The sequence below is a fragment of the Mus caroli genome, chromosome 18 (genome assembly GCF_900094665.2).
Source record: "Mus caroli chromosome 18, CAROLI_EIJ_v1.1, whole genome shotgun sequence".
NCBI classification, from domain to species: Eukaryota; Metazoa; Chordata; class Mammalia; order Rodentia; family Muridae; genus Mus; species Mus caroli.
Window position 1 is genome coordinate 35,620,286 of NC_034587.1, and position 17,214 is coordinate 35,637,499.

The window sequence follows — 17,214 nt, forward strand, 5'->3', positions numbered from 1 at the left end:
AACTAGTAGCTTTATAGTTGATATTGTGTGTGTGTATAGAAAGTAGAAACTAGTAGCTTTATAGTTGATATTGTGTGTGTGTATAGAAAGTAGAACTAGTAGCTTTGATCCAGAGAGATAGTGTTATATTACTTTAGTAAATTTTGTTACACACACACACACACACACACACATACACACTTCCCCTTGCCAAATCAAACCCATGACCTTGTTGCCTATAAGGCAGATACTCCACCACTGAGTTAAATACCCAGCCCTGACTAATTCTACTGAAGTATACATAGGTAAGTTTATGGTGAAACATTACAAATTGGTACATATTTTCAGATATAGAAAATATTTTTTAAAGTCCTTAAAAATAGGTATTCCTCTCAGTTGTCTAGTTTGTCAGTTTATGAATTAAAAATAATTCTGTGTATATGTGTGCTATCTGTGTGTGAGCACCCAATGAGAACAGGAGAGTATTGGATCCCTGGAGCTGGATACAGGTGCTGGAAATTGAACAGGAAAGTCACTTAACCACAGAACCATCTCTCCAACTTCCTAAAAGCATCTTGTTGTTGTTGTTTAATCAGCTATTGGTGTGTGTGTGTGTTTGGAAGGAAGAGGTCAGGGGATTCTCAAATATCCCATGACACATGTGTGGAAACTAGATAGCTTTGTGGAGTTGGTTCTCTTCTTCCACCTTTCTTATGGCCTAGTCTAGCTTTGAGCTCATAGCTTTCAAATAGATTTAATCCAAATGATTTTAGATCTAAGACTTTACATTTTAGTAACAATATTGAGATGAGAATCTCTGATTATGTTGGAAAGGACCTCAGCAGTGGGTAGGCGGCATATCTTCACTGAATTTGTGTGTGTGTGTGTGTGTGTGTGTTGGTAAAATTGTTATCTACCTATCCCCTATTAAGGCTGTTGGGGTTAGTCTTGTGCTCTGTGTATTCAGATGCTGAGTTCTGTGCTGGTATAACTGTTGTATCTAGCTATCCCTAATTAAGGCTATCTTTTAGAGCTTAAAAAAAATCTATTTCTGAGAAATGAACTTTTCCCTCTTTAAATATTTTAAATTTCAGATACTATAGTGACATCATAAAACAGTATTTAGTGATAAAGAAAAATACCCTGCACACTAAGTAGAGAACATTATAGCTTACACACTTTGAAAGATTCAAAGAATTCTGTGAATTTTTATTTCCTATGTGTTTTTCTTTAGTAGACAAAATTTCTTCTCAGTATGTCATAATGTAGGAAAGGTATTTCTAAAAATCTTCCTGTACTGATTTTATAAAAGCATTACTCTTGTTTTGTTTTAGAATATGTAACATACGCCCTTTTTTCTTCTTCTGAGATGAGAGTCTGACTGTGCATTTCCAGCTGCCCTCAAATTCTCCGCCCTTTTATCCCAGCCTTCCAGGTGCTGAGATTATGAGGTTCTGTCACCATGCCCACCTCAGTTTTACTTGTTATGTGGTGTTTTGTTTTTGTTGTGTTGGGAAACTCGGGGCCTTGTGAATTCCAAGAATTGTGTTCTGTTACACAACAGATAGAGCTCATTGGTGTTGGTTAAGGTGAAACTTATAAGTGCTGAATGAATTCAGTTCTGCATCAGATACATCTTTATTATTTATATGTGAGCACATATGCATGTGTAGGTCAGAGGACAACTTGTGGACTCCAGAGAATCCAGCTCAGAGCATCAGACATAGCAGAGAATGCTGTCACTTGCTGAGCCAACTTGCCAGTCTTGAGGGCTGGTTTGGTATCTTTGCTTGTTTTGAGTGTCATTATCTTTGAGTCTTTTGGGCTGGCCAGTTTTCCATAATAAGTCTGTCTGTTAGTATCCTTAGAGATGATGAGAGGAAGAGATTGAGAAATCTCAGCATTTAGTATACAAATCTTCCAACCATTTTTTTTTTCTAGATGTCACCCATTTTCTTAAACTCCAATGTTTTAGTTGGGCAGTGGTGGCACATGCCTTCAATCTTAGCACACAAGAGACACAGGCAGGCAGATACTGTGAGTTCAAGGCCGTCCTAGTTTACATAGTGAGTTCCAGGACAGCAAGGGCTACACAGAGAAACCCTGTTTCCAAAACAAAACAAACAAACAAAATAAATTTTAAAAGTCTGATGTCGCCCCAAAGTGCCCTGCCTTTTTATACTTTACAAAGAATACTCCTTTTTTTCTTTTCTTTTCTTTTTTTTTTTTGCATTGGGGATCGATGCTGTGCTCACGCCTGCTAGAGGAAGCTCACACCTTCCATAGGAGACCTGGGAGCTCCAGTGTTTAGCTGCTCCTGCCACCCTCCTTTCTGTTTGCAAATCTTTTCCAGCCCAGCTTATCAGTGCCTTGTGTCACCAATTTCTGAGTTTTTTGTGCATGTGAAACAGGTTGCTTGTTTTGTGTTCTGGTTTAAGATTCAGCTTTCCTCTGTCTTGCTGAACTTGTCTCACTTGTAGCTTTCAGGATTTTGATGTTACTTCTTCTCTTATTGTTTGGCTTTATAGTTTGTTTGTTTGGTTGGTTGGTTTTTGTAGGATCTCACTTTATAGCCCTGGCTGGCCTAGAACTTATTGTATAGATTAGACCATCATGGAATGTGCAGAAGTCCACCTGCCTGTCTCCTGAGTGCTGAGATTAAAGGGGTTCCTGGCCTTTGTTTTGTTTTTATTTTTGTTTTAAATGAAATAAGTTTATTAAGTATACATCAAGCAAAAGTAAAAGAATAAATAGCAAATAGCAAGTGATATCGGCAGAAGCAGGCATAGAACAAAACACTGTTAAACTGAGGGCTTATAAACGTTGACCAAGATAACTGGGAAAACCCTGAGGCAGCCAGCTGGAGTTCTGTCTGTATTGAAAAGGACACTTAGGCAGAGCAGAGTGTCCCCTCTAGTGAGGCTCCCAAGTGAAAGAACAAAAAGCAGCAGATAGATAACATGGTCTAGTACAACACCGGGCAGAACCCCTCTGGGGAAGCTGAGGCATTCTGCTGGAGTTCCTTACTGAGCTTTCTCTTTATGGATGGGTTCTCGTGGCATCTTCATTTGCATTTGCATTTTGGGGATAAATAGCAATACCCTCTGTTGAAAATAGTTCACTTTCTAGTCCTCAAGGGCACAGTGTCCCTACCTGTGGGCTCTTTTGCTGTTTTCTTTCCTCCCTGTTACAGGGAGGAGGGTCAGTCCATCCTTGGATGAGAGACTTTGAAGGACATTTTGAGATAAACATGCTTGATTCTGAAGGGGAAGAGAGTATCCAAAGCCAGCTTTTTAGTAAATTCTAACAGCACACAATTTAGCAATGTAATTACGTCACAGCAAGGCTATTGACTTTCAGCCTGTATATCTAAATTGCGTTTAGTGAATATGTCAGTTGGTTGGGTTTTTTAAAGGAGGAAAAGCATTTTAGGAATTACAATTTGATAAAAATACCAGATTTTTCCTTATATGTACCACAGACATCTCTTAAATAGTTATTTGTATCCAGCAGGCTATAGTATGTATTACAGGTTGAATAACGAATGTTCAAGATTTCTTTCTCTTAAAAAAAAAGTGTGTGTGTGTGTGTGTGTGTGTGTGTGTGTGTGTGTGTGTGGTGGATGTGAGAGAGAGATCTGTATATCTCCCTGTCTCCAGGCAGAGTGGTGATAAGTCGAGCACCTGTGGCTTTCTATCTCGGGTAGTTAACAGATTTCCTTTAGGTTTGTTTCACTCACAAATTTGCTTTTACACTACATGGTAATAGCAAGCCTTCCATGCTTCAGAAGGCCTTTTCTCATAGTGTCTGTCTTGTTTAGCACACTTCCCATGCACAGTAGTAATGGGGATGCTACCTGCCTGTAGATCACTCCTGGGACCATTGTCATTGTCCCTTCATTGCTTGTAGCATTTGTCTGTAAGTACATTTTTCAATTATCCTTTTTTTTTTTTTAAAGAAAGAAAAGTTATTGAATATACTGCAAAGGAAAGAAAGCCAGGCAATAACTAGAGAACTACCTGCCTTCATTAAATTTTTTTTTTTAAAGATTTATTTATTTATTATATGTAAGTACACTGTAGCTGTCTTCAGACACTCCAGAAGAGGGAGTCATATCTTGTTAAGGATGGTTGTGAGCCACCATGTGGTTGCTGGGATTTGAACTCTGGACCTTCGGAAGAGCAGTCGGGTGCTCTTACCCACTGAGCCATCTCACCAGCCCCCTTCATTAAATTTTATTATTTTTATTTTTGAGATAGGGTTTCACTGTATAACCCTGGCTGGCCTCAAATTCAGAGATTTGGCTGACCACCTTGTCTTTCTGAATGCTGGGATTAAATGTGTGTGCCGCACACCCAGCTAATTAAGAAAATATTTTTGCAGTGCTGAGAATTGGACCCAGAACATGAATTGATAGGTAGGTATTCTACTAGTGAGCTACATGGGAGGAGACCCTAGCTTGTACATGTGTGTTGTGGGGTGTCTCTGCACCCACCATAGCCAGCAGACTCAGTAGCTGGTGTTGGTGCAGACTTCAAGGGTCTGGCATTGGATATTTATTTTAGGCAGCTTGCCCCCCTCTCCTCCAGACAGAGTTTCTTTGTATAGCTTTGGCTGTTCTGGAACTTGCTCTGTAGACCAGACTGTTCTTGAACTCAGAGATCCACCTGCCTCTGCCTCCTGAGTGCTACAAAGGCATAGACCACCACCACCTGGCTATTTGTAGGTATATTTAAACACAACACAATTTGGAAAAAAGTTTCCTAAGTGAATCCTGTGTTTACATCAAAGCTTAAGATATGATTACACTGAAATTCTTTGTAAAGTACATATGAAGAGACAAAAGAGACAAGGCAGGATGTTAGAGAACAATATTTTCTAATGATATTTCAGAGAACATACTTACATAGACAGAGCAGATGCCATTTTAAATGTCTGAGCGTCACACCAAAGTACCTTTACAGAGTATAATTGTATAGAGCAGGCAAGATAATACCATGTAGAATTAGAAAAGTGCACATCCAACAACCACAGAGAGTAACTTTACTCATAAGCAAATACAGAGACACCAGGGAACTAATACAACGTAGTAAAATACTGTGACTTCATTATGTCTTTGCACAATGTTTTAATTAATTTTTAAAATCAACTCTATGCTTTCCAATTGAATTTGGTTTAATTTTGGAATAAAAACATATCTGCACTAAAAAAATAAAAAATAAATAAATAAAGTAAAGTACATATGACCTCTTCCATAAAGATGGGTTCTATGATTAAGAAAGAGTGCTCAGGATAAGGGTATGAGGAGATGGGGCGAATGGCTGAAATAAACGTAAGAGGCTAGGGGAGCACAAGGTCATCACCAGGCTATTAGCCGCATCCATTCCCAGCCTTGTGTGTGGAAAACAGGTTAGCCATCTTTCTAACTTTGAAGGACAACCCAGTGTGTTTAACTTGTGTAAGCATAAGTACCTTTGTGTCTCCTATATGTATACTTGGTAATTTGTAAAATAATAAAAAAATACAATCATGTATTTTACAATGGGCTTGTCCTGGCCCGTGTGGTATTTGGCTGTTTTCCCACTACGTGGTCATTGGAGAGTGCAGTTCTCAGGCCTGGTAGGATCTGGACTTAGGTCTCCACATTTGCACAGCAATAACTTTATTCACTGAGCTGTCTGGCCTCTGTAGTTTATAATTTTATGAAGTTGCTTTGAACGTCCTTGTGGATTTGTTGCTTTTTTGAGTCAGGGTCTCACTATGTAGCATGAGACCTGGTGTTAACTGCAACTGGGGAGTTGTCCCTCCTTAGTGTATATAAACTGAGGACATGACTGTTCATGGATGGTTAAGGGGAAAGTTTTTATTGTAGATATAAGAGAACAGACAGAGGCATCTGGAGGATTCTAGAGCAGAGAGAGCAAATAGTAGACTGAGCATGGCTGTTGACTTAGTTAGGGTTTCCATTGCTGTGAACAGACACCACGACCAAGGCAACTCTTATAAAGGACAACATTTAGTTGGGGCTGGCTTACAAGTTCAGACATTCAGTCCATTATCATCAAGGTGGGAGTATAGCAGCTTCCAGGCAGGCATGGCACTGGAGGAGCTGAGGCTGAGAATGATTTCCAGGCAGTTAGGAGGAGGATCTCTCAAGTCATACCCCACACAAAGATGCAGTTCCTCGAGCAAAGCCACACCCACTCCAACAAGACCACACCTCCTAAAGTGCCACTCCCTTCACCGTGGTATTCAAACCACTACAGCTGGCCCAGTGGACCTGGCCATGAGAGAAGCAGGAGCAGTGAGATAGAGGGGGTAGAGAGGGAAGGAGAGACACAGAGAGGGAGACAGGCGGAGACAGGGAGAGAATGAGCATATAGTTGAAATAGGGTTATATGGAGAATGAGTAGTTGGGAAGGGGAGTGGGCAGAGAAGCCCATGAGCTGGGGAAGTTGAGGAAGGGGAGGAGGTGAGAACTAGTTTGCCGGCATGGACTCTGAGATGTTTAACAGGCACTTGTGAGGGAGTGTGGAGGCCAGCCTGTGCTTTGGTATGCTAATAAGCACAACAGAAAACCACAGATTTCCCTTCTGCCTTTACAATTTGGGGAAACAGAGTTTCTTTTAGACCTGACACTTTTCCAGTCTTTATGAACTCCTAGCCCACTGAGGGCAAGCCATGAGCCTGGAAGAGCCTTTGCTTCAGATTTTACAAAGCTTGGTGCCATTTACTTAGGTAAGGTCTTGGTAGATCCATCAGTTCTGAAAATAATTTAAACTAAAGACGCTGATACCATAGGTCCATAGGCTGAAGACAAAGGTCTCGCACCATAATTGCAGGTGTTTAAGCTGTTTAGTCCTTTTGGAGATGAGTAGTAACTTTGGTCAGAGTTTTGGCTTTTTAGGTAAGTTGGATTAGACTAGTACCCACTATGTGTCCACCTTCTTGTCTCTCTTGTCATATGATCTAATATAGAGAAGGAGGAGTTAAAGGAAATGATGTTGGTGATCACGGTTGGCTGTATTTGCTCTCATTTCTAAGAACTCATTTTCCCTGCCAAACCAAGTGTTCATCTGCTATATTTATATTACCAGGGACAGCCATACAGCTTTTAACCAGAAGCTCTGTGGACTTAAGGATTGCCTCTTAGAGTAAAGCATTCTGCCTGTTATGCACTTTTTTGTGGGAGGAGGGGGGCGGTTTCGAGACAGGGTTTCTCTGTGTAGCCTTGGCTGTCCTGGAAGTCACTCTGTATACCAGACTGGCCTTGAACTCAGAAATCTGTCTGCCTCTGCCTCCCAAGTGCTGGGATCAAAGGCATGTGCCACCACTGCTTGGCCTGTTAAACATATTTAAGCCATTGTCCTCAATTACTTGATTTTCCTTTCTTTAGTGCATTTTTTGGTTTCATTTTGGTATTGGAAGATTTACATATTTATATTATTTTTTATTTCTGATATTGTTGGGTAGTCTAAATGCTGTAATTGTGCAACATTTAAATGCACATTTATCTATCTATCTATCTATCTATATTTATTCTAGACACTTTTACTCTATATGCTGTAGCTGATCTGGAACTTACTATACACCATGCTAGCCTCAAATGTAAACATTCTGCTTCCTCCCCCCTGAGAGCTGGGATTGAGGGACCACTCTCAGACTGGGCTTATACTTTCTATTAAACAAACAAACAAACAAACAAACAAACAAAAAAGCTCTTAAAATAGAAAAGACAATAATTATAATGATTTTCATCTTCAGTGGGATCTCAGTCTAGATGTCTTTTGATGTCTTGATTGTAGTTCTTTTGGTAAAAGTATTTTATTCTCCAGAAGTAATTGTCATCTCTGAGGCTTACTGTCTAAGTCTGCTAGCCTAGGCCTAGAATGCTTTCAGCCTCTGAGACTTACTGCTGAATAAGCTCACGCTTTCCAATTCTTTCTGAACTCTGGCTGGCTGGTTCAACTCAGCTCTTCTGGCTCAAACTCCTCTCCAGGCTGACTGGTTCAATCTGGCTTTTTTCTTGGCTTCTGACTGAATTGCTCTTCTTGGCCTAAAACTAACTCTGGCAGTCTGTTCTAATCTTCTGACTCCTTCTCATTCTCTGCTCATTCTGTCTTCTGCGGTGTCTAACTTGTTCTTTCTTGAGTCTGTCTCTGTGAAACGGCTTCCTCCTTCCCTTCCTCTGCACCGCTCCCTCTTACGTTACATCTCTTTCTGTTCCTCGTGAGAGTTGTGCATAGCCTGCTCTCTCAAATCTTTCTCTGATCCATCACTTTGTCTACCACTCAGTTAGACAACACTTTCAAACATGGGTGCTTTCTTTTACAAACTAACTTTACTGTAACTTTAATTTTTTCAAGGACTACTTTTAATGATGGTTCTTAAATGCTTTAACCTCCCTTTTAGCCCACCATCCACCAGAGGTAGTGGAAAAGAAAGGTTACAAGGGAAGTGGACCTGTTTAGAAAGGTTCTTTGGAGCAACTCCCATCTGTGTTGTCTGGAAATCTGCAGTTCAGTTCACAGGTCAGCAACAGCAGCTCAATCCACTCACAAACACTTCACGGATACACCAGCAGTCCAATTTGGCAGTCAGGTTAGCAACATCGGTGGCACTACCTAACAGAGACAGCCAGGCCTTGGCCTCAGCACAAGTCAGCAGGAGGGACCAGGAGGAATGCCAGGAAAAGTTCTCAGCTGTGGCTCTCAGGGAGGTGAAGATCAGTGAAGATTGGAGACCAATAAGTGTTGCACTGGTCTTGCCTCAGTCTCAGCTAACACCACTCTGCCAATCATCCCAAGTCTGTGGCGAGTAACTGCAGCACACCGACAGAAGTTTTTTGGTGCAGTTCTCTCTATGGAGTCCTAACAAATGTAACTCAGCTATGCAATATAAGATGGACCAATACAAGCATGTCATCAGGAAGAATCCTTCATCATGTGTCCTTTCATGTGCTTGCTCTGACAGAACATCCTTTTACCTGTGTTTGCTTCAGGAAAACACTCCTGCACATGTTTGCCCCAGCAAAACACTATCCAACACAGCTGACTTTCTAAAGAACCCTTACGTTTCTACCTTGCTTTACCTTCGTTGTTTGGGATTAAAGGTGTTCACTAAGGGCATGACTATATTCCAGCCAGAGGGGTTAAAGGTGTGCTAAGGGATGAGCCATACCACAACTAGAAACAGGTTTTTCCCAGTAAGTAACACATCTTGGGGTTTACAGTATGATCAAATATCCTGCAACATCTTTTCTCCCAGGGAACACTGACTATTAAAGAAACCATTTTTAAAATTTCAATTTTATGTTTATGGATGCTTTGTCTACATGTTTGTGCACCCCATGTGTACAGTGCCTATAGAGGCTAGAAGTGAGTGTTGTGTCTCCTGGACCTTGAGTTACAGACAGCTATGAACTGCCATGTGAGTGCTCCCTACATGAGCCCCATGTCCTGGAAAATTATTCAGTGCTCTTAATCACTGAACCACCATCTCTCCAGCCCCAGGAACCCTTTTTTCTTCAGTAATTCATTTTTCACCCATTCACAGACATATGGCAATTTGTGGGGCTATTGATGGGATTCTTTTCATTGAGGGTGACAGATACTGACTTAGCAAGTGAACAATGATGTAGAATAGTTAATTTTAAACTTTAAGTAAAATTATATAGTATAGAATTGGCTTTTCAAAAATAAAAACAATATCATCTTTTTTAAAATTAAAATTTATTTCCTTAAAATTCTTTTCAAATCTTTTTAGGTTTATTTTATGTTTACACAGTAAATGTTTTATTTGCATGTATGTACATTCACTATTATGTGTGCCTGGTACTCTTGGAGGTCAGAAGAGAGTTAATATCCAGTGAAACTAAAGTTATGGATAATTATGAGCCAAGGACTTGAACCCAGATTCTCTCCAAGAGCAACAAGTGCCCTCAACCCCCAAGCCATCTCTCCAACCCAAGGTTATTCTTTTAAAGTATAGAGTAATTAAAAACTATTTTCATTAGGCTGAATCACCATTGCCCCATCTAATTTCTAAACACATTTATTTTCCCTGACCATGCAAGAAATTCAGACATATCAGCAGTCAGCTGCTACTCTCTCCAAATTATCCTAGCTACCAACAACCATTAATCTTTCTCCGTGAAATTGCAGTTTGGGAACATTTTTATATAAATAAATGCATACAACATATAGTGTTTTGTTAGTGGCTTTATTCTTAGTATAATGCTATTAAAGCTTATTTATGTCATAGCAATTTATCCCTTTTTTTTCTGGCTGAATAGTGTTTCATTGTATGGGCAAACCACAGATCTTGGATCCATTTGTATGTTGATGAATTTTTTGGTCATTACAAGTAATTCTGTGCCATCAAATTTTGTACTCTGGGCTCACTCACCGTTTGAGAAACACTCTTTCTGTCCCCACCAGCAGTTCTAGTTTTTCCATATGCGTCAGAACCCATTTCTGTCTTTTTAGTGGGTGTGAAGTGTTATGTCATAGTATCTCTAATGATCTAACAGTGTTGGGCATTTATGTCTGCTGGCCATTTATATACTATCTTTGGAGAAAATGTTTAACTCCTGTGTGTGTTGGGGGATGCTTGAGTGTGCACACATGTGTGCAAGTGCACTTGCCTATGCAGGCAGTGTGTAGAAGCATGAGGTTGACAGCAGGATGCCTTTCTTACTTGGTCTCCACTTTATTTTTTGAGATGGGTCTTTCACTGAGCTTGGAGCTTGCCCTTGCCATTAGGGCATGAGCCCAAGCCATCCTTCTGTCTGTGCCCTCTATTGCTAGGGTTGCAGGCATACACCACCATGCCCAGTACTGGGGATTTGAGGTCATTTCTTCATGCTTATATGGCATGCACTTTACCCATTGAGATAACTCTCCAGCCCTCTTTTGCTTATTTGTAGATCAGGTTGCTGTTTATATAGTTGAGTCTCTTGTACCTTGTCGGAGTTACCTAAAATGTTCCTAATATTTTATCTACAAAAATAGTAAGTGTTCTTAACCAGTGAGCTATCTCTCTAGCCCCTGTTGGCATTTCATCTTATTTTATTTTTTTGTTTGTTTTTCAGGGCAGGGTTTCTCTGAGTAGTCATAGCTGTCCTGGAATTCAGTAAACCAGGCTGGCCTCAAACTCAGAATGCCTCTGTCTCTTGAATGTTGGGCATGTGCCTAATATTTATTTTTTGTAATAATATTAAGTTAGTAGAGAGCTCTTCTTGCCCGAGTGAGTGGGTGTACACACTCACACATACACATACACACAGTATATTGTAATTTCATAAACATAAAAGAAAAAAACACTTTAAAAAAAGAAAGTAAAGAACTTGATGAGGCTAAAGTTCACTAGTTGCATTAGATGTAATATAAAATGTACAGTTCTCACTCTCTGGCTATGTCTTAGTGACAGTAAAATACCATATTCAGTGTTTAGCTACAGAAATATGTGTTCACCTCCTGGTAATTACATTGTCTCATCTGGTATGATTTAGAGTATGCTGAAGTAGTGAGTTGGTAAGGAGATGTTTAAAAGATTAGACTCTTAAGGTAAAGCTGGACGTGGTGGAAGTAATTAGATTGCTGCATGAGGAGGAGGGGGCTGTGAGTTGGGGTCAGCCCAACATGTGGGGCCTCCATAGTCATAATGTTTTTGGGCGAGTTGCTTTTGTTTTTCCACTTTTTAGTTGAAAATGTATGGTTCTAAAATACCATATTTTAAGAGGGGGGAAAAAATCTTGACCTGGTAGTGTTTCTCTTTTCCTCATCAAAAGAGATGGTGTTTCTAAGAAGGCTGGAATTTCTGTTATCGGTTACTGTGCTGAAAAGGTATCACATTTCCACGTTGCTAGGAGACAGGCAACCTATCTCACAGCTACTGGAATGGCAGACTTCTTTTACCCCCTGAGTTTTTTGAATATCTGTGTTTCTTAGAACTGCCAAGCTTCCTTTCTGAAACCAGCTTATGGAGAGGAAGCATGCTTGCTTTGACCAGACTCCAGAATTTTAAAGCCGGTTAGAAATGTCAAGCTAGGTTGAAATACATAACGGAACCAACTGCTACAGTTAAGTCTGCATTCTTGAATCTTGCTCTTTCTTGTTCTATGTCTTGCTTGGTGCCGTCTTCTTTCATACAGCGCTGATTCATTATGAGGCGGCTGAGAGCATCTTTCTAGGGCTTCAGATAATATTAAGGCCAATGGTTGAGGAGACCCCTGCTGCCAGGAGCTCTTTGAAAAATTGACTATTTGATTTCCTTGGAGCATCTGCTTTCCTATAGCTATTTTACCTCTATGCTTTCATTTCTGAGGGAAAACTTACCTTAGGTTACAATGCAATTATTTGGGAGTGCCCAAAGTTTAAGGTTAGATTGTTAGAGCTAAAAAGTGGCTCAAGCCAGAAATGGTAACACATTCCTGTAGACCCAGTATTTGAGACAAGGGGATTAGTGGTTCCAGGCCAGCCCAAGGTACACAGAAAAACCTTGTCAATAAATAAATAAATAAATAAATAAATAAATAAATAAATAAATAAATGCAAGGCCTGGAAATGAAAATTAGTGGTAAAATGTTTGTACATCCCCAGCTCAGGGATGGGAGTAGGGACAAAAAGTGTCTAGATGATAGATGCTGCTAAGAATATGGCCCAAGGACCCATGTCAGGCTAAACTTTTGTAGTAATCTAGTTCTGTATACCACATGCTTGGAGATTGATGCAGGCACTGCTTCATGTCAGAACCCCAAGCTCTGTTCTGTTCTGCCTCAGTTTTCCATGGACTTGTTTGTAAAGTGTGCTTAAGAGCTGGTGTGTTTCACAAGCACTTCAGTTGGCTTCCTGTGTGGTAATACTGAAAACAGGAGCAGGTCTTACTGCTTACACCAGTAAATTCCCTTTATAGTTAACTCCTATCTAGAACAGCTCATTTAAAAACTACAATCTATTGGGACATCTCTGTTTTATGACAGTGACGTGGGTGGGCCATCCATAGCAGCAGCAATAGGAACACACACACACACACACACACACACACACACTCACTCAATGTGAGCTGTTTAAAGTAACTGGAGGAGCTGGAGAGTCAGCTCCTTTGTAGACTACTTGCCTGCTATTCCTAAAACCCAGAGTTTGATTCCAAGCTCTAAAACTGACAATCTAGCCATTCAGACAGTGTGCTGACAGAGGTTAGGAATTTGTTTTTCAGAACTGTCTCAGTTACTTAATGTTAAATGTCTACACACAAAGTGAATAAAATGGTAAGGCTTGGTTTGCCTATTTTCATTCTTTGTCCTATCAGATTGTTTTTCTGAGTTTAAAGAAATTATGCAAGTGATGAATGTTCAGTGCTAAAAATTAGAGTCTAAATGTAAACAAGAAATCCTTTATACTCCCATTACCTAGAGATAGTACTGAATTGTAGATGTGTCATTCTTGATCTTTCCATTTATGTATTTACCTTTTTGCAAACAAAGTTATACAATGTGTAGTTTGATAAAAATCAGCCTTTCATATAATAGTTCTATAAGTATCCAAGTTGCCAAGTTTTCTTCATTTACTTATTTTTCTCCCTGAATCTTATTTTTGATAGCTGGGCATGGTGGCACACACCTGTAATCTCAACACTTGAGAAGCAGAGATGGCAAGGTCAGGAGTTCAAGGCCTTCATCAGCTTCTTGACAAATTTGGGACAAGCTTGGGCTACATTTAGCTTTTCTGTTTTTTTGATAACCCTCATATTTTATGTACTCCAGTCTTGTCTACAACTCTTGATGCTCTTGCCTGAGCTTTTCAAGTGCTGGGCCTATATGAATATACCATGCCTACTTGGAGTATCATTCTTATGTAACTTGTTTTTGTCTGATTATTTCCATAAAATATCTCTTCTTGGGAATAGGATACTTTAGAAGAGAGTTTGCACATTTTAAGGTGTAGGAAACAAACACAGTGCCAGGCAGCCTTCCAGATAGGCTACTCTAGTTTTAGGTTTGCATCTTTAGAATTTGTCCTATGTGTGTATTCATAATCTGTTTTTTTTTTATTCAGTTGCAGAACGAAGAGGAGCCTGGGGAACCTGAGCAGACTGCAGGTGATGCTCCTCCACCATACAGCAGCATCACTGCAGAGAGTGCAGGTGAGTGCTGAGGCCAGGGCTGCCTGACACTCACTCATAGACTCGTCCAGTAGCTGTTGGTTGCTGTTTGTCTTCCCTTCAGCTTTCCATAAGTTTTCTTCCCATGAGTTTTAATTTGTAGGCCAAGGTGAAAACTGGTGTTATTGTTAATCTTATTCTGAAAAACAGATAAACACACCTTTCCTTTTTTCCAGCTGGTAAAAAAGGGCTTTATTAGTGGTGAGGAAACAGACACACAATGCAAGTCACATACACAGAGAAGATGACCCTCTGCAAAGCAGAAAGACGACTCTGGAAGCCAACCCCCCAAACCCCATTTACCATGCTGCCTTTTTGGAGAGCTCAGGTTCATTCCAACTAACTCGTAAAGGAAGGGGAAACTGAGGAATAAGTTTCACACTGTGATGTCAAACACCTGCAGCCTCAGCCCTGGAAAAATGCCTTGCAAGTTGGAGGTCAGCCTGGACTACATGAGACCTTGTTTCAAAAATAAACACACAAAACCAAAATAAAAACACAAAGAAGGGCTGGAGAGATGGCTCAGTGGTTAAGAGCACTGACTGCTCTTCCGAAGGTCCTGAGTTCAATTTCCAGCAACCACATGGTGGCTTACAACCATCTTAATGGGATCTGGTGTGTCTGAACTACAGTACACTCATAAACATAAACATAAAAAAAAAAACCCACAAAGAAGAAAGGGAGGAAGGGCTGAGAACTGGGTGATCCCCTGGCTTTCGTAATTTCTTCGTTAGAGAAGCTTCTCGTGTGTGAGACAAAACACAGTGGTGGGAGGATTTTCAGTGACTAGAGTTTCTGATAATCACTTCTGCTGTAGGCCTTCAAAGTTCGCCAGTTTTGTTTTAAAATTAGATTTCTATATCTTATTTTATTTTGCTTGCATGGAATCTATGGAATTGCTGGAACTGGAGCTACAAATGGTTGTGAACTACCATGTGGGTGCTGGGAATCGAACCCAGGTCCTCTACAAGAGCAACAAGTACTCTTGGTCATTGAGCTATTGCTTCGGCTCCAGTCCACCAGTTTGAATAGAGCCACTTCCATATTTTATAAAGCAGGATTGTGGCAGAGTGGCAGATAGAGTCATGTGCCACTGATGAACCCCAGCCTCTACTTCAGCATAAGCAAATTGAAGACAAATTGAAGGCTTTGTAAAGCCTTAACAGCCTTACCATCTTTTTATTTGGGATCTTGGGAAGGCTGTTGATAGTTGGTTGATTCCATTAGTAGGCTGGGGTCTTAAAGCCACCATTTTAATTGTGTGGACCATAGGTCAGCATCTTACCTCTAGTCTGGCTTTAGTTTCTAAGCACTGATCTTGATCTGCTTGCATTTCAAGTCCCTTATAGTAGTTATGGTTCTCTTATCTGTGAGCTCCTGAAACGTACCCTGCCAAGTTTCAGACTTTGGAAGAACTGTAGATTATGTCATGGGATTGGAGAACTGTAGATTATGTCATGGGATTGGCCTAAGACTAGGTCACCAAGAGAATGGGAGTATAGCTCAATGGTAGAGTGCTTGCTTGCCATGTATGAGGGCCTGGGTTTGTTCCTCAGCCTGGATTACAAGACTGTGATCATGAATATTACCCACCTCATTAATAAGAGTTTAGATTCATTGTTTCATTCACCATCAAAAGTCCTTTTATGTTTTGCTACCCAAAATCATTCCTTTCCTGGTGAACATTTGAATATCTACCCTCTGTAGTTGTGAATTCTTTTGGTTTTGGAGGAGTTGGTTTTGTTTATTGAGGCAGGCTCTCATAACCCTTACAAGCAACTCTGTGTAGCTGGGGCTCGCCCTAACTCCTGACCCTCCTGCTTCCAACTCTTAACCGGTTTAGATATTCTTTCTCAAATACTTCTACCTTATTAATCTTCTTTCTAAAGATTTTCCTTTTGACATAAGGATTATAACTAGATATAATCTCTGGTAGATATAACTAGATATAATCTCCAATTAGATAGTGGGGTCATTATCAGTTGTGAAGGATGTGTGTGTGTGAGAGAGAGACAGACAGACACAGAGACAGAGTAAGTTTGAGTTTGAGACAGGATTTCGTATATATCCCTAACTGTAATGCTAGTGGCTAGAGATAGATGGATTTCAGGAACTCTCTGGCCAGCTAGTCCAGCCAATTGCTGAGCTCCAAATTCACTTAAGAAACCTTGTTTCAGGGGCTGGTGAGATGGCTCAGCAGTTAAGAGCACTGACTGCTCTTCCAAAGGTCCTGAGTTCAATTCCCAGCAACCATATGGTGGCTCACAACCATCCGTAACAAGATCTGACGCCCTCTTCTGGAGTGTCTGAAGACAACTACAGTGTACTTACATATAATAAATAAATAAATCTCTAAAAAAAAAAAGAAAGAAAGAAACCTTGTTTCAAAAACTATAGAGTGATAGAGGAAGGTGTCCGTTGTTAACCTCGGGTCTCCATGTATGTACACGCACATGAGCTTGTACATAAGCACACATGGTACACCAAATACCCTCTCCCTCATAAGCCCACACATAAAATGGAGCTGGGAGAAAGAAATAGAGTAAGATAGACAGTGTCCCCATATGTGAGTATGCTTAGACACAAGTGTTCACCACAAACATATGTGCATATACCACAGACACACATACACACAAAAGTTGGTATCTGTGTAATGCCTTCCAACTTGGGAACATGGCCAAACACCCCCTCTCCCCCATTTATTGAGATTTTGTTTGTTGTTGGTATATTCAGGTACATATACAGTAACTGTATATCCTTACTTTTTTTTCAAATTTATATAAACACGTATGTGTATATATGCCATGTTTGTGTGGGTACTAGCAGAGGCCAGAAAAGGGCCTGGGATCCCCTGGGGCTGGAGTTACAAGAGGTGAGCTTCCCAGTGGGGGCTCTGGGAGCTAAGCTGGAGGCCTCTGGAGTGGCAGGAAGCACTTGTAACTTCTGAGCTGTCTCTTCAGCCCTTTGTTCTCTAATCATGAGGGAGAAAGCGTTGAATAAATAATTTACCAGTGACTATGTTTTCTTTGGGCGTTTGCTTGCAATACTGGAGGCTGAAATTAGGGTCCTGTA

General features: G+C 40.4%; 1 protein-coding gene across 2 annotated transcripts in view; it reads left to right on the plus strand.

Annotated features, from left to right (window-relative positions):
• Ndfip1 (Nedd4 family interacting protein 1) overlaps nucleotides 1-17,214 on the plus strand; it is a 45,131-nt gene that overhangs the window by 9,525 nt on the left and 18,392 nt on the right. For both annotated transcript variants that reach the window (XM_021150952.2, XM_029471854.1), the window contains exon 2: nucleotides 14,037-14,124. In XM_021150952.2, coding sequence (XP_021006611.1) covers nucleotides 14,037-14,124 — 88 coding nt within the window. The remainder of the gene's footprint in view (nucleotides 1-14,036; nucleotides 14,125-17,214) is intronic.